Raw genomic sequence first — 20764 nt, 5'->3', positions numbered from 1 at the left:
TCAAAACGTTTTGAAGCATAATTAATTTTTCCACGTTAAAGCTGTTTTTCTTACGATTGATTTCGACATCGCTGCTTTGACCTTTCTAATTGTATAAAGATCGGCATTTGCTTCCCTTTCAGATTTTATTTAGATTTTTTTATACTCTGATGCTCTCTCAGTCTGCCCTGCATACCTTGTTTCATGACAATGCAGCATAATGCAAAGGAATTTATTATGGTTGCATTCCTTTGGCTACGGCAAAGTATCGTAAACCATTAGACTCTGCCATCTTGGGACTCCATCATTGATTCCCTTGAGGCTAGAAGAAGCATTTATCTAACGAGATTCTATCAGGATACGGGACACGACAGACTAATCTGCATATTATACTATTAACCTGATGAACCCTCAGATTCAATTTGCCTACAGACGGCAACAGTGATGGAAACCTCAATGTCCTAATGTACCACACATGTACAAGTGGTCACCTCTACGTAAGGACCACCTGGCCAATGTGACCACTTTTTGGTGGTCCCTTAGATAATTCTTCTCAACTATAGTGACCACCTCTCCACATAGTCAGATGTTCTTGGTACCCTGACTAGTCTTCTTAGGCAGGTTGTACCGTATCTCACAGTTCTAAGTGCGTATGTGTCGTCGCGATGCATTGTTGTCTAGGTCAAAGTTCAATACACCAGGAATTCTACTTTAGTCACAACTACTGCTACTATTGGTCTGACTCACAGCTACCACCTACTTCAATCACCACCATCCTTACTAGTCTGCTTTTCATCTATTGAAGAAGGAATTTATCTATATGTAATTTCAATTAAGATGTATCAAATGTTCTAAAACGTGTATTTCACTTCAGACAGAGCGGCGATGAAATGAACCTCATCAGGACTGTAGACGGGATGTTTCCCAGATCTACCATGGGACTCGACACCACTTGAACATCTGTCTACCCCACTGCCACTGGAGGCCACACCATGGGGCCAAACTTCTACTCGAGGTTACAGGTGCGAGGGCATCGAACTCCGCGGGAGGCGTCCCATGAGACAGCCGTGAGCATACTCCATGAACACCTGGGTCTCCTCCCCAACCGTGACGTAGCATCTGTGGACACGCTCAAACCCACGCTGATGCAGCTCGCGTTCTTCTATTTATGGATTGCTGCGATGATCACGTTGATCATCAGACTTGTCTACCAAAGCATAGTCAGGCTCATGAAAGGCGAGGAAAATGCATCAAACACTGAAGATGGACGTAATGCAGGGGAAAACCTTTCACCAAACGCCAATGTAGAACAAAATTCATCCAATGACACATCTAGTAGCGTGACTGTGAAGCAAGCGAGCGATGCTCAGAGCAGCGAATCCTTCACAGCAATTAAAGACATCGATGAAGACAATCAAGCAGATACCGCAACAGACATACCATCAAATGCAGAGAAAGAGAGAAACTTCTCCAAAGTGAAACCACCTCCAAGTTTTGACGATCTTCTGAAGTATCTGATCGTGTTTGGAGGAATCTTGCTGTACTTCTACCTGTGTGATTATGACCACATCTTCCCAAGACAAGAACGGACGTACTCAAGGGACTTGTTCTTGTTCCTGTGCGTTCTTTTGGTAATTGTTGCTGGGGCATTCACTCTAAAGCCATGTCCAGACACCACACTGAACAGGTGAGTCTACTATTGTTTGTAATAACCATATTCTTCCAATTTGATATTGACGTGACTGCTACTGCCGGAGATCTCATCATCAGAAACAATGTATTGTTAATTCTGCATGAAGTTACGATAGATACCGATTGTAAATCAAAAGCATTCAGTTGGTCTCTAGGATGGTATAGAACTTTCCATATAGATGAACTAAAAATAACACTACACAATCGTTCTCTATTGTTCTGTAGGGACCAAACAGAAGAGTGGAAGGGGTGGATGCAGGTTATGTTTGTGTGGTACCACTACTACGCAGCTAAGGAGACCTACAACTACATCAGGGTCTTCATTGCCAGCTATGTGTGGATGACAGGTTTCGGTGCGTTTCAACCTTTGGGTACCTAGTAACTTGTGATGATGATATGTACTTCTAATGATAGACTGAAAGCCCATTTGTCTTACTACGATACATGCTGGCTGGCTGAGCGCCTGCGAAACTGGTGTGTTAAGACAAGGGGTGGTTATACCGACTATATCAGATACAGATACAGATACAGGAATTTTTAACTTAAGTCAAACACAAGGGAGTCACTCACCAAATCATTGACCGTATCAATCGTTCTCCACCCAACTTTCTTGACGCTCACCGATCCTTGTGATGTATGACGTCATAAGTAGGTCAAAGGTTCCCGGAGGTCGATACCTCCCGCCGTCCCGGTTCAACGTCGATTGCTGACCTTATACAAAAATAGAAACTTTCAGTAGATCGTTTGGTTAAATCTGTATGCTATGTTCAGTTGATGGATCATTGTCAAAGGCCAGTACGACAGTGAAGTATTATCAACCTTTGCTTCCAGCTTCAGACTGCCTAAAGCTATTCGTCTTTTGGCATATCTCTGAACATCTTAGATGCCAGCAATTTTGTTAGAGTAAGGTCTGCAAATTTTCAATACGTAGAAATATGTACGTTTATACATAATCAGAAAATCAATATCATTTGAAGATGAACTACTATGCGGATGAGTATGCGAATATTTAACTTTTGTTCCAGGCAATTTCTCATTCTTCCTGGTGAGGAAAGACTTTTCCCTCTGGAGACTCCTAAAGATGCTCTTCCGTCTCAACTTCCTGGTCCTGTGTGTCTGTGTCGTCACCAACAACGAGTACATGCTGTACTACATCTGCGCCATGCACACGTACTGGTTCCTGTCGGTCTACGCCTTCATGCGGATTCTCTCGTCCTGGAACGAGCACCGCTGGAAGATGGCGGCCAAGTTCCTCCTGTACTTCGTCTGTAACACCGTCCTCTTCGACGTTCCGAACGTCGGAAAAACGCTGTTCACTCCGTTTAGTTTCGTACTGGGCTACAAGGGAAGCATGCATGAGTGGCTGTTCAGAGCTGGACTCGACCACCACGCGACGCTACTAGGGATGCTCTGCGCCTACAACTACCCGAACTACGAAAAACTCCTCAACTATCTGGAGAAGAAGTTTGCAGCACCTTACAAGAGGTTACTAGCTATGGCAGCCAAGTTTGTACTGAGTATAGTGTTTGCTGCTGCTTTGTATCTATGGCAAACACAGATCATGTATAAAGAAAAGTTTGAGTACAACGCCATCCATCCCTACACGTCGTGGATCCCCATCCTATCTTACATCTTCTTCAGGAACCTTTTCCCTCTGATGAGATCATATCACCTGGACTTGTTCGCTTGGCTGGGAAAAATCACGTTAGAAACGTACATCTCTCAGCTCCATGTCTACATGCAGGACAATGCCAGGCAGCTTATTGTCTACATTCCAGACTATCCTCTTGTGAATTTCCTCATCGCGACAATGATCTACGTAACAATATCTTACTTCTTATTCCACTTGACAACAGAATTCAGTGCATATCTTCTTCCAAAGGACTTGAAAGTTATACTGAAGAAAATGGCCGTGCTAAGCATAATAATATGCATAGCTGTGCTACTGGCGTTTGCTACCAAAAGAGCTGGGTTCCTTTGAGACAAACAATGCTTGATATGCTTCGTAAGAGAGAGTATATTTTATACACTGATATCATACTGAAAATGAGCCTGAAAAGATTTTGTAAGATAATTGCCTGAAGAGTAATTTTGTGTTGTCAATGATCAATGTCCACGACAATTAACAAAAAAAGTCATTTATCACCAATACGCTATCATTGTTTTAGTACTGAAATGGTGGACAATATCAATATAGACTTTAGAGTGAACTGTAGGTTTTAATTATATCTTCATCATATCAACTGATACATATTGTGATATTAGGTCACGTTGTCGATTTCAAAGCTGCTTGAAGACAATGGTTAAGATGATAGCTCGTATATAGTATTTTACAGTGCTTAAACCACAAAACAATGATATCATAATCCTGATCAGTGAAAATCAAACGGAATGCAGTAAACTATATTTCTATATTTTTCACGTATCTAGACATGGGGAATGAATTCATTATTCATATATTTCTGACTAAGTGGCATCTAAGGTCTTCAAAAATATCATGGACTTGCCTGATCTAGTTCAAACAATTTGCATTTGATTCATGATATGATTCTAGTGCAATCAAAAAATGCTCATCTTAGAGCTGATATGATTTCTCACCCTCTGACCTTTTAATAATTTAATATGATGTACTTGATTTATTTCGCAGCAAAAGAGAAATCTTAGTAAAGGAATTTGAAATATACGACTCTTGCCTGGTCATTGCATGGACATGAATAGGTTTGTTCACACCATACACTGGTACAACATGCATTCGAAGACTAGGCTTCTAAAAGCTATCTAAACCCCCTTCCCCAGACCTAATTAGCAGCTACATTGACAATACCGTATTGCTTCGCAGTGGAATACAGTAACTCTCTCCTGTAATTCGGGACATGGCCAGGTCCTTTCATACCATACACTGATACAGCAATCATTCGAACACTTCTAAAAGCTATCTAATCCCCCTTCCCCAGACCTATAGCTAATTAGTAGCTACATTGGCGATATCGTATTGCTTCGCAGTGGAATACAGTAACTCTCCCCTGTAATTCGGGACATGACCCGGTCCTTTCATACCATACACTGATACAGCAATCATTCGAACACTTCTAAAAGCTATCTAATCCCCTCCCCCAAACCTAATTAGCAGCTACATTGACAATACCGTATTGCTTCGCAGTGGAATACAGTAACTCTCTCCTGTAATTCGGGACATCGGACCAGGTCTTTTCATACCATACACCAATACAACATTTACTCGAAAACTTCTAAAAGCTATCTAAGCCATCCTCCTCAAACCTAATTAGTAGCTACATTGACAATACCGTATTGCTTCGCAGTGGAATACAGTAAATCTCTCCTGTAATTCGGGACATCGGACCAGGTCTTTTCACACCATACACCAATACAACATTTACTCGAACACTTCTAAAAGCTATCTAAGCCCACTTCCCTAAACCTAATTAGCAGTTACGTTCGCAATATCGTATTGCCGGTGAGTTAAAGGCAGTAGCGCTCTCCTGTAATTCGTCAAGGAGTCGTCTGAGGACATCAGATATAAGATTCCAGGAAGAAACGCACAGGGGATGTAGACGAAAATTGCATCTTAATCCCATCCATCTGTTTTGTTTAAACCAATTCATGAATCTTGTTTAAAGGAATGTCTCGGGGTGATTACACAACCAATGATATGTCGTTACATTAACTCTATTAACCCAAAGGCTCTTGGCTCATCTTCTATGGCAGACAAGTAAATCATGGATAACCATAAGAGGACTTTCGGTCTCGTGAGGCATTTTTCTGATATTCAAAACTTCCTTTCATTACATCTTATCTATGACTTTGAACGGAAACTAAGGAATGGGATCTTTTCAATCTAAATTGGTAAATTGAGTTGGAGTTGTGGGATTTGGTGTACAAGGTGTATGGTGCAGATGTTGGCACGTACTAGAAGAAGAGATATGTTTATGATATTGGATAGGCTACAATTGCAAAATGATACTTTTTGGTCCCGGTGGTATACTAATAGCAGCTAGATTGCTTTGCCTCTACGCGTGCAGCAGCCCGAAGCGGTCGCCAAGTGCTAAGTTCTACCCTGATTAGAACTTAATGAGGCCCTACTGACTATACTAATGAAGGTTGCATATCAGACAAGTAGATTCTGTGCATGTATGACTGTGAATGAGTCAGCAAATAGATCTTTAGTCTGTAAAAAAGTTTCCATTGAAAACATCGTGAGAAACATTGTGACTAAAATGGTATCAACACACGTCTGAGGAAATTGCATAGGTGAAATAGATATTGTTATGTGTCCCAGAACAAACTATTGTAACAGCATCAATGTCAACATCCGAATCCAGTAAACGAATTATCAACAACGGCGCACGCGAAGCTCGTTCGAATAATTCTATGGGAACCCATGCAATACAACTTCGAAGCCCGTGCAATACCGTTAAATAGAGACCGGTCTGGAACACCAGTATCGAACGTTATCCCGGCACAGGTATGACATAAATCCCTACCACACCAACCCAACTGACTTCCGCCAGATCCAAGGACGGGCTAGAGGGTACCATATTATTCGATCAGCACCAGTACACATGCATTGTGATCAGCAGGGCAAAGGTCAGCTTCAAAGTGCGTGTACGTTCTGTGCCGATGACTTTGTCTGGTGTTGGGTGAAAGAGGTCATCACGATACGATGGCGAGGGATGTGTGGCGGCAGTATTGATTATGTCGGGTCAATGCAAGCGCGTGAGAATCCTCACGGAAATTATCATGAATCACGTCTTTCTGTGTAGGAAGATAGGTTCAAATGGCTTTTCGGAATGACATGTCGTTCGTTATTTTGCGAACACGTATATATAAGGACCAAGGTGGCAAACTACGAAACACATTTTCTTAAGTATTACTTTTATTATCACCAAGTAAAAGAGATGACTGTCTCACTATGAATCTAATCGAGCCGGGAGACGTTATAGGCTTTCTTGCACGGTTAATTCATTGCTCGCTTGGGCTATTACTACCACAGATTGTTTATCAGAATTGTACTTTGTATTGTTATAAGGTACATTCCCGATGAAAAGCTATGATTATTATTGGTATCGAGTCTCCGAGACATTTTCCGAGAACTTCTATCCTACAATTGAATGTCTGTTCTTAATCTAATAGGTAGAGAGACTACAATATAGACATACATGAAGCTAATTACATCAGTTTTCTAGTTGTGCTAAATCACCTGGACTCTAACATCAGACCTCATTTCTCAATAAAGAGTTCACAGCATCATAGAAAGGAAACGACCATTTACTGCAATCGATCCCCAAACTAACTTCTGGTGTCCTCTCTGATACCAATCAGTCTGCCTCATGGCCGGGGCTGATTCTTTTGGTCTGAACGATCAATGGAGTCGTCAGATAAGAGCAGCTGATTGGGTGCCTGGTTAATTTGTATGAAGACGATAATCGCTATCTTACCGGATATCACGTTTTGTGGAAAGCTGGTTTAAAAAGCAAAAGTTATCAACACAAAACTGGTATCTTATGCTTAGGTCACAATTGGAAAAAGGGGCCCTGCCGGGTAGTTCCCGGGCCGCTTTTTGGCACTTCCGGGCGTGACCCCTACGTGGCCCCTTGGGGCACCCTGCGGCTACCGGGCTATTTTTGGGCCCGGCGGGGACCCGAGAAAAATTTAGTTCTGACTTAAATTCTACCCGGGCCCCGCGGACACAACGACGCCGTGACCTCAACGTGAGAACACCGCGTGGTACCCCTCCGGTTGCCGGCAGTCCACCGGGACAAGTAATAATTTGTCTGTTTGTTTGTTTGTTTGTTTTTTATTCATTTGCACAACAAGAAAATTTATAAAACATAATACGATAAACAATAGATAATAACAGGTTCAGGAGGAGGAAAAAAGCGTTTATAGCTTATACTTGGCCCTCCTCGTCTATACTTATCAAACTTGATTATAACTTATAAATAATATAGCAAAGTAATACATAGAATATGATAACGATAGACAATGATAATCAAATAATGGTCTAAATAAAAGTTAGATAATAACTGGACATGTGACTCTACTACAGGGCGGCTATGATAGGTTTTCAGGGCACCTTTAAAGGTAAGAAAAAAGGGTGATTGTTTGTATATTTGTCTGAAGACTGTTCCATATTGTGATATATTTGCACTTGACGAGAACTCTGCTAATGATGTACGAAAGAGAGGAATATGGATTTCTTTGCCTGGTATAATAGTTGTGAACAAGTGTGAAGAAGGGTTTGGGAAAATATAGAATATATTGGGGAAATTGTTAGAATGGAAATTAAACGTAATTTATTGATATCGTGGATGTCTAGTATTTTTGAAATAGAGGAGCCATGTGTGAGCGAAAGTCAGAAGCAGTTGCTATCCTTGTGAATTTCTTTTGGAGAGTTATATGCGGATCTAGAGTTGTGTGGCAGGCGCATCCCAAAACAATGTTACATTAGGTCAAATATGAGTATATAAGGCTGTTGCCTATAGTTGTGAGAATCTTTTCAGGGATGATGTATTTGCTTTTCACAATAACACCAATTGTTTTAGCATTTTTTTTACTTATAGCAGAGACTGGGCTTTCGAGTTTAAATGTTCATCTACTATTACCCCCCAAAATGTTGGTCTGTTTCTCTTGTACATTAGGAACATTTTGGACTTATTGATATCATAACTTTTATTTTTACTACAGAAAATAAGGTAGTTCTGGAATTTGTCCGTAACTTGTTTGCATCAAACCACGTACTTTACACATATCTTGGTTAGCCAGTTGTATCAGAGGGTCAACGTTTTTGTGGAAAAGGAATATGTTGGTGTTATCGCCAAAGATTTTAGAATAAGGTATTGTTATGTTATGATACGGATCAAGTGGACAGACTAAATGTGTGTACTTCGTAAGACCGGGTCAAGTGTGTGACGTTACAGATCAGGTGAGTAGAACTAAAGCGTGAACTTCGCATATCGTGTTTCTTTTTGAGCTCCGGATCGAGTGCAGTTTTATATAACCCCGAGATATGACGAGTGCCCGCCAGGAGCCTGCCTGATGGCCGACCGTCGTTCGCGGGGCATTCTGCAGGGACCCTACAACTGCCCCACCTGGATGTGATAAGCACGCGGTACCCTGTCGGACCCCACAGGGGTCACTACAAGACACCGTCAGAGCAACTGACGGGTACCTGCCGGAGACCGACAATGAAAATTTTACAAAAATGCCACCGAGTACCTGTCGGAGCACCCCGGGACCCCTACAGGGCAGCGTGAAGGAAACTTTTAATTGTGACCAAGACAGCCGGTGCCCCCCAAACGTCAGAGCCCGGCCGGGGCTACATCCCCGACGGGCACCGGCGCAATTGTGACCTAAGCATTAGGAGGCGATGTGAAATACAACAACTTAAGGTGGAGTACAGGCATGCGGCAGCACATTTTCAACAAAAATATTTAGACAAAATAACCATCTGATTTGTTAGATGTATAGGTCTATTTTCATTATCTGGCATCATTTTCCTACATAGGTTATCAGTTTACCGCAAACTTCAAGGGCAAAGTTGCAGTTTCCAACGTCCTGGCTGGGTGCCGATACCTTTTGGAACAGCCTGACCAATCAGGGGCCTCCATTTTGGCTATTCCCTCCCTCCCTCTGGAAAGCTGGATTCTCTGGCCTGGCTGTAAACACTGCTTTGACTGTCAGATAGTGTGTTTGCAGAGGTTATTGACCCGTATGTCATCGTTAGTGCTTGCATGATTGGGAAAAAAGCAAATAATGGCGATTTTGGGTCATTTTACGATTACTAAATGGCAATTTTATAATTACTACCCCTACAGCATGATTTTAAAAGCAAAAGTTTGACAAAACTGTATATGATAGGGCAGAAAGAGAAATGCTGTTCTGAGGTTTACCACCTGAACTTGCCTCTCACGGGTGGCATAAGCATTTTGATACTTTGATAATGTGTGAGGGCCCACAGAAGGAGGTTCTCATTAAATTATTGAAAAAAATTCACCAAAAATTAATTTAAAAAGATATCAAAAAAGGAGCCCGTGTATTGACCAGTGGCATTATTATGCATCTGTCCCTAAAATATTAGCTTTTTACATTGGATCGTTAGCGAGGAAAAAACACTTTTGTAAAAAGGGGCGTGGCCCTGTAATTGTTGATGACGTCATCATGACTTCATAAAAATTTGCATTAATTATTGTCTTGCACAGAGGTACTTGGAGAAAAAAAATCAAGAGCCACAAGTAACACTATATAGTATTTTCAAGACACCCCAGAAGTGCTGCCGCCTGCCTGTACCCCACCTTAAGCCTCTGTAACACATTCGGGCCATTTCCACGACATTGTTTCCGACCACTCCCCAACTAAGGTCGGCGCTGGGTTGCGAGCAGCCTGGAATCTATCTGACTTTCCCGTCGGCTGGCTCGGACTGGTAGGCAACCTCGCCGACCAATTGCCAACCACAGGAAACCTTGCCCGTGACTTACTCCCAACCATGGTCTGGAGATGGTCGAAATACCTTGGTCGGCTATGTCGGACAGGGGCGTTAGGTAACGTCTAAGATAGAAACTTCAATTGTAAAGACAATGGAATGGAGCCATCTTTACACGATTTCCCCCTCACCAATTTCATCATCTAGTAGTTGGTTCAAATCATTACACACGTAATCACCACATGTAGTCATCATGCTTTAACTTGGGAACACTAGCACTAGTAGCAGCTGTTCAGTAATCAGAACATAATACGTCATTAAAGGAAGATTACTTTTACGGCATTCTTGCAGCAATTGGCAGCGTGAGCACCGTAACTAATTAGAAAACCGTTTTCTCTTCAAATTACGAAATAGTTTCGCCAACGAATTTAGTACGCACAATCAAACATGTAATTGCTATGCATGTAAATGTGACATCGTATCAGGTCTAAAGATGTCATTGCACAAACTTAAAGCTGATCAATCAGAAGTTCTTCAAATTGTTCTGCTTTTATACTATGATCGTAGCGATGGTTACTATATTTGCCGCAAAGAAAAGAACTAATTCTAAAACACACATTTCACTTTAACGCCAGAATTGCTAATTTTAGACAGACCATTGAGCAACTTGTCACAACAGATAAACTGCCTAAGAATCTATAAAGGTTACTTTCTCTTTTCTAGTCCACTGTTTGTCTCTATCATGAAGATAAAACATATTGAGCCAGTCGCAGTAATGATGAAAAATTACACCCAATTTGTAACCTATATATAAATACAAATGCCAGACGAGAGATAAAATATTGTGATGAATCATAAAAGCTTTGACGATGAGCCAAAAAGTGTAAAAGCTACAAAAAGGAAATTTTTATTCCTACACGTATAAAGTGACTAGAGGCCGTAATTGTACGCTTTGTCATACTGGGCAAAGTACAGGTTACAACCAAACATGTTGAAAGGTATAAATAAACTAGCTAACATTGGATAAATTCAACTTGCTTTTCAGTTATAGAGATAAGAAAACATATATGTTTCTCGATTGGAGGTTTGCGTAGTTGCATTAGGAATATGAATTTAGTATATAAGTGTATAGATGGTGAAAGTGGTTTGTATAGGCCTATACAATATATTTCTCTCTTTGGATGCTGGAGATTCTTTTAACACAATCAGTAACTCTCACTTGCTGACGTCTCGGTGTCTGCCAGACACCTTCCTAAGAGCGTCTGACTGGAGTACTGCTTCTCACTGAAACGTCAGCAGGTGAGAGTTACTGATTGTGTTAAAAGAATATCCAACATTCTAGCGTTCTACCAACCTGATGAAATTATTTTCGGAAGAATTATTTCTCTTTTTGTTATTCAGTATAGGAACATTTTCTCTCCATGTAACGGTAAGTGAAACCAAGTAATTACCAGAACCAATCCCTTAAGCACGTCCGGATTCGGAGGAGCTGCGGAGAAATGTGTAAGTGGAAGTCAATAATCTGTTAATTGTGTGGCTCAATAATGACTTTTTGGCTCATTAAGAACGTAATCACTGGAGAGGAGGTCTGGCATCCCGGCCGGCTGGAACGTAATGGGATAACGTGAGGCGAAAACGGTAATGATTTAAAGGTGAGTTTTACCTCCATGAAGAATGGAGGTATTGTTTTTGGTCTGTCTGTGCGTTTGTCTGTTTGTGTTTAAAGGTATTTGTGGTCAAAATAACTTGAGAACCTCGGGATGGATTGTAATGATATTTGGTATGTGGGTAGGTGTTTGGAAGACAAATGTCAAGCCTGATTTTGGTCCCCCTGGTGCGTGACTTTGTTACTGCAGTAGAACCTCCGTTTTTTTATTTTTTTTGTCCTGGACATGCTATGGTCTTGTTTGAATTGGCGGAGCTCAAAGTCATAATATAGCATTCTAGTCATGACACAGTTCCTGAAATGTGATACATCATAAGGGCATAAAGGGAATTTTTGCAACTTTATATGTCGTGATAAGAATGCCTATTAGTACCACGGCTGGAATAAAGAAAATCATTTCGCAAGGGCGATATTTTTAAAATTCGCAAAACTTCAGAGTCATAGCATTAATCAATATATCATTCACGTACTGACACAGTTTCTTGAATATGACATTATGTTTAGGTCTTAAGGGAATTTTTGTAACATCATCTGTCGAGGTAAGAATGAATACTGTTAGCCCGGCTGGCACATTGAGATACGTTGAACTTCACCAGGTTTTCATACAAAATATTGAATCAGGTGCATTTTGCCTGGAGCCGATCCTTCCCAGTGTGAGTGGATCAAACCTTACAGTCCGGTCTTACGCAGCTTGTACTAACTGTAAAAAATTTGTGATAATGTACATGTTTTTAAGTTCGCGTGGTTTTTATTTCGCGGTAGGGCAAGAATGGGATATTCGCGGTGGTTTTAAGTTCGCGCTGAAAGCTCACGGCGAAAACCGCGAACATAAGACCACCGCGAACATTTCTGCATTTACAGTATGCCTAAAGGTGGCTTAACGATTATACGAAACAAAATATGAAAGTGCGTCTCAATTCGCACAACACAACTAGCTGTTTTCGAAACACGCATCTACGACCTGACCGTCATTATGATTGATAACCCCCCAAAAGTGCTGAAAGGACATCAAAGTTTCACAATCTACCAGGTAAACTGTGACGTTTTGATTGATCATCCATTGCGCGGAAACCTTCACCCCACAAGGATACCCTTTATCCACCCAAACAACAGAAACGACTTAAAGTAGTGAATATTTAATACGACTCTCAGACAGATGGCGTGCGGGTACTTACTGCCATGTTGAAGGATCTTAAACGTACATGACCTTGGTAACCTACTGAAATTTACCGCCGGGACAAGCTTTCAGAAGCACGGTCAAGTTCAAGGAGTGTTTTTCTCTGATCAAAGAAAGTCCCAATTGAAGTTGAATGTGTAATGTAGAATAACGATTGCCACCCACAATGGTCCTATTGCTGTGCGCCCTAACAATATATTTCGGATGAACTATGATTTATATCATTGAGACATATCGGCCACTTGTGGGTTGAAGAAAAAGTAAGATCTATGTCTCGTAGAGTTGCCTCGATATGTCCCTTAAAACAATACAGATCGTATCGGTATCTGCTGCTTTTTTACAAGCTAAACTCACTCCAAACTCAAAAGTTATCCTAACTCAACTTAGTTTTTCTACCCTGTGACACAGATGGCGATTTATCTATCACCTGTTTTGTTGTGTGATACCAGTTAATATCCTGTGTAATCACAAAGACACAGGAATTCGATATAGGACGGGGGACGATACCGACTTCCAGTAACCTTTGACCTATTGCACACGTCACACTTCCGCCAAGTCACGTGTTCGTAGCATTCAGGTCATTCATCTTGACGAAAACAAAAAAATCTGTTCCAAAATTCGAAGAGCTTATTCTTCAGGTTAGCTCTTACCAAGGAGGTTTTGTGTAGAAAACCTCCTTGCTCTCATGTGATATTATTTATCAACAAAGTTAATCTTTCCTGCTACATTGCGTTTTAGCTTTCGTACTTCTTCTCCCGGAGGATAAGAAGTTCCAGACTCGTGTCTGCATTCCCACACAGACTTCTGACGGAATTTTGATGTGCTCGGCTCATATTACACCTCCCAGGCGACCATTAGGGCCTGTAGGACACCATCATCATGGGCGTTTCCCTCCTTATCAATCATGCATGGGGTTAAAGTGTCGAAATTAGGATGACTCCCCAGAGGAAGATGACTCTCACGTTGGTGAGCAGGGACGCCCGTTAGAACTCTACTTGACAGGTACGTCTATTATGCAAATGATGACAGAGCCCTGTCAGCAGTGTGGATCCTCTTATAATCTTATTATTGACAGCAAACCAATATCTAGCATGATTGATTGATTGTATTAGTCATTTGGGCCTTGGCACATTTTGTAGCACATGTACGTACTAAAGAACTACAATCTATAAAGCTTTAGGCTAAACGATGAGTAGCATATTACACTCATATTCATAATAGATACATACATCGAGAGGTAAATGTGAAATATCAACGGGGCTTTAAGTTCGCGGTAGGGACAAAATAGTGTTCCAGTGGTTTTAAGTCCGCGGTTGAAACAAGTGAGCGTCCAGAAGACAGAACAAAAATGTCCGCGGTGATTTTAAGTTCGCGGTGCCGAGGTCACCGTGAAAACCGCGAACATAAACGCCGTGAACATTTCCGCTTTTGCATTATCTTCCGAAAGACTTTGGGATGTATTGATATACTTGTTAGGGTTAAAATGCGTGGCTAGGATAGACGCCATCAGAAGAAATTTCCCTTGGGCATTAAGGAATTGTGTATCATTAGACCATTATTGTCCCCAGTATAGAACGGAATAGGGTCATTGCAGTAATTACCCTGTGCTATAATGACAGTTTGTAAGACATCAGGGTGAATATTAGATCTGGTATCACTTAATGGAGATATGTACATGCTCCTTTAAAGTACTGAATACAATGAAATAGCTTAATTGGTATGATTTCAGTTGGATCAGTTAACATATTAATGACGCTTCGGTTTATTTGTATATATTGCTTGTTGTCCTCTGGTTGTCTCACTGAATGTAACACGATTCGTTTTTGTTATTTATTTAGTGGGCCCCCTTGGAAATCAACTTCAAATAAGTTGAATGGGGCTACCCACCTGTCTGATGATGAATAAATAAATAAATAAATAAATATACCTCAAATTCACTGAAACAAAAAGCATACGACCCAAAGGAGCAGCAATCTTATTCATTGAAATGTCCTTTGTAAATCTGAGATCACATGAAAAAAACTCCCCTCTGGCCTATAGTGATGGCACTGTTAGGTTTTATCGTTGTATGATAAGCTGTTGGGTGCCATGTTGGGCGTCCTCGACCAACTTATATAGACCAACTTTACAAAGCAAAGGCCAAGAGACCGCTTCTGGGCGCTGAACTAAGTAAAATGGAGATATAGGTTACCATGCTAAGAGATGATGGTGAACGTTGGTTTGAAGGCTTGTGGGCTGCACTTAATGTACTTGAGAGAGAGTTCCATACTTTTACAGTCCTTGGAAATAGGCTGTTGCTGTAGAAGGACTTTGAACAGTGTAGTGGAATGCGTTAGAGGAGAACCTGGTCATACGCTGAAAAGCTCCCAATGGTGGCACAAGTAGTATGGGTTCATCCGAACAATGCATGTGATAAAATCTGTGGAAGATGGCCAAGGAGGCCACTTTACGTATTTGAGAGTTGTAGAGTCGAACTTAGTCCGGGCAAGCAGCCCGGCACGATGATGATGATGTATTTCCTTGTTATTATCAAACCTTCTGCCTAAGCCTACCATTAAGCCGATGGCTTTATGCAAGCTACGACGAGAAACGTCCGTTCACGACAGAAGACGTGGCTTTAATCTAATTTACCTGCCTTCACAGCTGTGTGGAGGTCTATCAGTCACCCCTCCCTCCTAGTGTTAGCACACGTCCTCACACTCATGGGACTTCTACTACCAGGCTTCATCTAGAAACTCAGATAATGGGTTTACTCAACTCCTATACTGTAAGTGCAGAAATGTTCGCGTGAATTTAGTTTCGCGGTAGGGAGAAAATGGAGTGTTCGCGGTGGTTCTGAGTTCACATAAAGCCATCTGCTTAATAGCGCTACAGTCACACAACGGAAAGGCTTTTCGCGGTGGTTTAAAGTTTAAGTTTAAAACCGCGAACATAAAACCACTGCGAACAAATCTGCATTTACAGTAACGCGTGCGGCGATTAGGTACATCTCTGAGCACACTTATAAGATTGTTAGAACGTGCAGGAATTACATCTGCTTTGCTTGCGGTGCGATTTAGATTCCTGCAACTCCTGTAACGCGCACGGTGATTAGGCAAATCTCTGTGCACAATTAGAAAGGTGTAAGAACCTACAAGAATTACATCTGCTGTGCTTGCGGTGTGATTTAGATCCCCGTTACAAATGTACACGAAGTGAAAAAGTTGATTTTTACTTCAAGCTATGTCGTTAAATAAGCTCCTCTTCAAGCGCTTAGGAATTGATGACTTCGTGTGACGTTGACTTACAGATTCCTACAAGCAGAACATTTCAACATTTCTGGTAAGAAACGTCATGACGACCAAAGAAGACGGCAACATATCATTGTAAGAATCTAGTACGTTTAGAATCTAATAACGTTACGTGAGACGTATATATTCTCAGTCGAAGTGTTTAGGTTACTTTGGAATTCCACTGATATCTTTTAAATCTTGAATTTGTTTATTTCCTTTGCCTTCGCGCTCGAAGTTGCGTTTTGCTGCAGGGGCATCTCTGATTTTCTTATCGGTTAATCGGTACATGGGTCAATCCATTCATCATTTGCTGTCTCCAGAGGGGGGAATAAGAGCAATGCTGTCTTTATCTCTGACAAAGATGTGTTGATGTGGTAGAGTGTGTTGACAGCAGAGGTGACATATTCCCATCCATCTATTAGTAACCTCTAGCAGGACTTGCAACTTGTCTATCCATTCCTAACATATCCAACGACAATATATGAAATTTGTATAATATCTTCAATACGACACTGGTTCTGAAGCAAATTTCATCTGTAAGACTTTCAAGCTAGTAGTCTTTGTTTTCTTCTCGGATGCAATATTGGAGATAGATCGTTATCCACATAGACTATCAAAAAGTTATAACTCTATTCCTACAACTACGCATTGTCTTAAATAAGTAATAAATAAATTTAACGGTTCTTAGTGGCAAATGTGCTAGATTTTGGCACATCGGCAACCAAATCCGCAGTGCGTTTTTGGCACACAGTTTGACAGACCAGCCGACTAGGCTCGGTGGGCGTCACTCCACCGTCCGGGAAGGTAGTGTGAAGTGCCTTTCCCAAGGGCACACCGTCGGAGCATGGTGAGTATCGAACTCGGGACCTATTGATTCCGAGTTCAACGCTCTAACCGTTACGCCACGCCGACGTCACTATTGTCTTAAAACTTCAAAAAGTCAGCCCCCAAATCAAACGCAGCATACACAACCGGGACGGCGGCCAGTATCGACTTCTGAGCACCTTTGACCCACTCCCGGACAGTCAAAATGTGAGTGGGTCAGATACCACCATGAAGGTCGATGTGACGGTACAAGATTCGACTATTGAGTGACTTTTCTTTTTACTGGATCTTAGAAACAGCTTGAAAAAAATAGGCAGAGAGAGTGTCCATGCCCTCAACAGCAATTCAAAATATACACATTCCTTCCGAGGAAACGAGCTACACACCCTCTAGAGGAAAGGTCCCGAACGCTGCGCCTGACCGTGAGATGAACCCGGCGCTGATGTGGACAAATGTACGTTAATCGGCGATATTGCACGATGTGGGTAATCAGGGAAGCGTGAAGTGCCGATAACAGTTAAGGAAGGAGTTGATGATTCAAGTCGTATCCCTAATGAATACCAATCCCCTGTTTATGTGGATGTCATCCATCATCTAATCCTTTTACAGTGATTATGGTAATATTCACAAACCAAACGAGCATGCTTGCAGTAGTTTTGTAGCGAACTAATCAAGGCCCAAAAACCTTGAATATAACAGAAACCATGTAGACGTTGTACAGATTCTTCAGTGGAAAATTTAGAAACATGAGTATAATAGACTAAATGATAATAATGCAAATGTTGGTTTTATCGGCTTTCGATGTCCCCTTTTGAACGAGGTGGGGTGCGTGTTTGAAGAAAGCCACGCCCAGACCAAGATAAAAACACTTATCTACCAAAGAAGGAGTGAGCCCGGTCTACATTGACCAAGTCCATCAGTTCGCATTCAACTGCATTGTCTGTCATTCCGAGTGGACACCCAAACCAGACTAAAGTGTCCATGTAGTGTCATTCTTCTTCTTTAAGATAAATTGAGTAACAACGATTTCCGTAGCTAAGATATCAGCATTTTCAAGCAAAACATGTTTCCAGAATGGCAAAATCTTTTGGAGATGGATTACTGTCATACAAGCCAAAACATTATGATGACATATTTGAAAAGATCTTATCGGAAAACTTACCGTTCTTGGGTAGTACCGTTCTTGGGTAGTATTGATTTAGGGTTCCGAGAAAATGTCGATGAGATGACCCTGCATCAGTACTAGTGGCACATTTGCAGTTTGAAAGAACCCTAGAAAAGTGGATTTTTTAGCACGGTAAGAGAGGTACATGCCACCCCTTGACCCCTACCTCAAATAAAATACAGCCATGTTAGACTTTGTGTAGTCACTGGCTTTTAGACAACATTAGTTCCAAGCTGTTACAGCTCTCCTGGGCTAATAGGATGCCTTTGTACAGGACACCTTGCAGTCTGAAAAGCGGCATAACTGAATAGACTGTAACCCCAGCAACCCGGGAATGGCGAAAAGCTTTCAACGTGTTTTCGTGCTTAGAGTAAGCTGGGAGTAATGGAATACGTGTACATGTTCGTAAGTCTATATCATGTCTGCAGTTTGGAAGCATCATTTATTAGTAGCTGGAGGAGCGTTTTTGCTGTTGGAGCCTCTCACAGTTAGATAAATATTTACTAGTAGTCAAATTCCAATGTTCTTATAACTGAATGGATGGAACTATTGCGCGCGGCCAATCACAACTCCAAATTCTAATTTCATTTGTGCAGCAATGGCCACCTCTGGCACTTTGTAGGACAATTTGAGTAGAAATTGTTTGCTTGACTTTCTGTTGTTGTATAGCATACATGTGTTGCACAATTTATCGCTGTGGATTGGAAGTGCTGCTAGAAGCGTGGTTTAGTCAGGCTATGCTGTTCCTCACCAGAATACAAAATTGTCGATGATTTGATAATCATCATCGACAGGATTTGAGTTCTGGTAAAATCAATTTCAGATTTGCAAAATTTTCAGAAAAAAAAAAACAACTAAACGCCATAGTGAATTTGAGGCTCAACTTTGCATTGTGTCGTAGATTCAAAGCTGTGTTGCAAAACTTAACCAAACGGCTAAAAAGCAATCAGCGTACAGTACAGTGTTCTGGCTAAATCAGTACTGCTAGCGTGCAAAGCAAATTTCACATTTACCCTCGCACTCTAATAAACCTTACATACGCCCAGCAGGGATCTGATACGGGAACCTATTTGCACAGACGTTAATGACGTCTTTTCAGTGCATCTTATGACCGCAGTATGATTAGAGCGGTCCATTATGGCGTGTCAAGTGTCAGAATGCCGATTGGGCTTGATTGTGTAGAGTTGAAAGCAATCTCTGATGCGGGCGAGGCAACCTTTTAGATACAGAATAACCCCAACAAACGAGCCCACTTGAACCCCCTATTTGACCCATTTGACCTACCCAAATTGCAGGTTTCTGCAGTCAAAGGAAGAGAAATAAATGTAAGTTAATGGCCACCGGCTATGGTGATGTCGAGAATGCTGCGGCTTCTGGATCTCCTAAATTACACACCTTCGTCCATGGGTCAACATGGGGTACAGATAATGACAAGGCAGTTGTTGATCTTTCCACCTCTTATCGGATGCCTGTGGATTGTAACTTGCACCTGATGGTAGATAAGGTATTTTCCTAAAGTGTATTGATGTATGTGTTTTTTTTTTCATAGCAGGGTGGTAAACACTTTTTTGTTCATGTTGGAATATTGGAGTGCCAACATAACATGCCGTCTTCGCCGTAACAACATCGCTTATAAGCAAAGTGTTAAAAAATATCAGTGCTCAGTGCTGTACATTTGTAAATACCCTTTTAATTCAGACTCTATCATCTAGAGTCTGCGAGCGTGGTATGTCGAATAAAGATTTTAAGATGAACTTGAAAACTTACAAGCAATGGCTGAATAAGCTATCGACCAACTCATTGCAGGAAAGTTTTCAACTTGACGAAATGGATTTCCCTCCTTGACAACATCCGTTTACCTTGTTGGAAATCCATTCATCAACTACGTCTTGCAGACAGAGAGTCGGCAGGACTCCAGTGGAAATCGTTTTCACCGCTGATCGTAATCTCTAAATTGGTAGCTCAAGCCCAGTGCCCTGTCACTGCACCTCAGATTACTCCCCGTTTCTCATCTGCACAATACATTCATTCCATTATTCCCAATTTATACCCGTAAGTGAAATGCTACTTTCAAGGCCACGTATGTCAAAGAACAAGTACGACAAAAAATAGGATAACGTTTTTGATATAGCAAAAGGTCGGACGTGTCAGGCGTAATCTTACGAATTTATGATTGCATTTACCATGAGGTATAAAGAAGACTTATTGATAATTCTGTATTTCTATAGCAACACGATCTTCCCCTAATGACGTTTGGTATACGTAAAGCTTTCAAACTTTTCTCATTTGGGTATCACATCTTTCCCGAAGGCATGGCTTTGGTGTTTGGATTACTTCTTTAAGAGCTTTTGCTGAGGAAAACGGAGATTCTATTTCAGATAACCTCGTCTTTGACATTGTAATATGACAGTCTTTGATGAATGAAGGAGGTGTAACGAACAACTTTGCGCTATTTGGCTTATGTGTAGTTTGACGTCGACGTCTTAGGCCGCAAACTACACATAAGCCAGATATTCTTGCAATTTGCACTAACATTTCTTTTTCTCAA

The 20764-nt window shown here is 41.3% G+C and overlaps 2 protein-coding genes across 2 annotated transcripts; both read left to right on the top strand.

The window, feature by feature from the left end:
* Positions 1-782: 782 nt before the first annotated feature.
* Positions 783-2050, top strand: LOC136424671 (uncharacterized). The gene is made up of 2 exons (XM_066413297.1): positions 783-1666; positions 1897-2050. Exons 1-2 carry the CDS (start codon positions 972-974, stop codon positions 2048-2050), a joined length of 849 nt encoding a protein of 282 aa, XP_066269394.1. The 5' UTR covers positions 783-971.
* A 568-nt stretch (positions 2051-2618) lies between these two features.
* LOC136424460 (uncharacterized) lies at positions 2619-3653 on the top strand. Its single transcript, XM_066413064.1, has one exon. The coding sequence runs from the start codon at positions 2753-2755 to the stop codon at positions 3650-3652; it is 900 nt and encodes a 299-aa protein (XP_066269161.1). The 5' UTR covers positions 2619-2752; the 3' UTR covers position 3653.
* The last annotated feature ends 17111 nt before the right edge of the window (positions 3654-20764 follow it).

Source organism: Branchiostoma lanceolatum, chromosome 18 (genome assembly GCF_035083965.1).
Source record: "Branchiostoma lanceolatum isolate klBraLanc5 chromosome 18, klBraLanc5.hap2, whole genome shotgun sequence".
Classification (NCBI taxonomy): Eukaryota; Metazoa; Chordata; class Leptocardii; order Amphioxiformes; family Branchiostomatidae; genus Branchiostoma; species Branchiostoma lanceolatum.
Note: the sequence above shows the minus strand (reverse complement) of the source record. Positions and strands in the feature narration are given on the sequence as shown.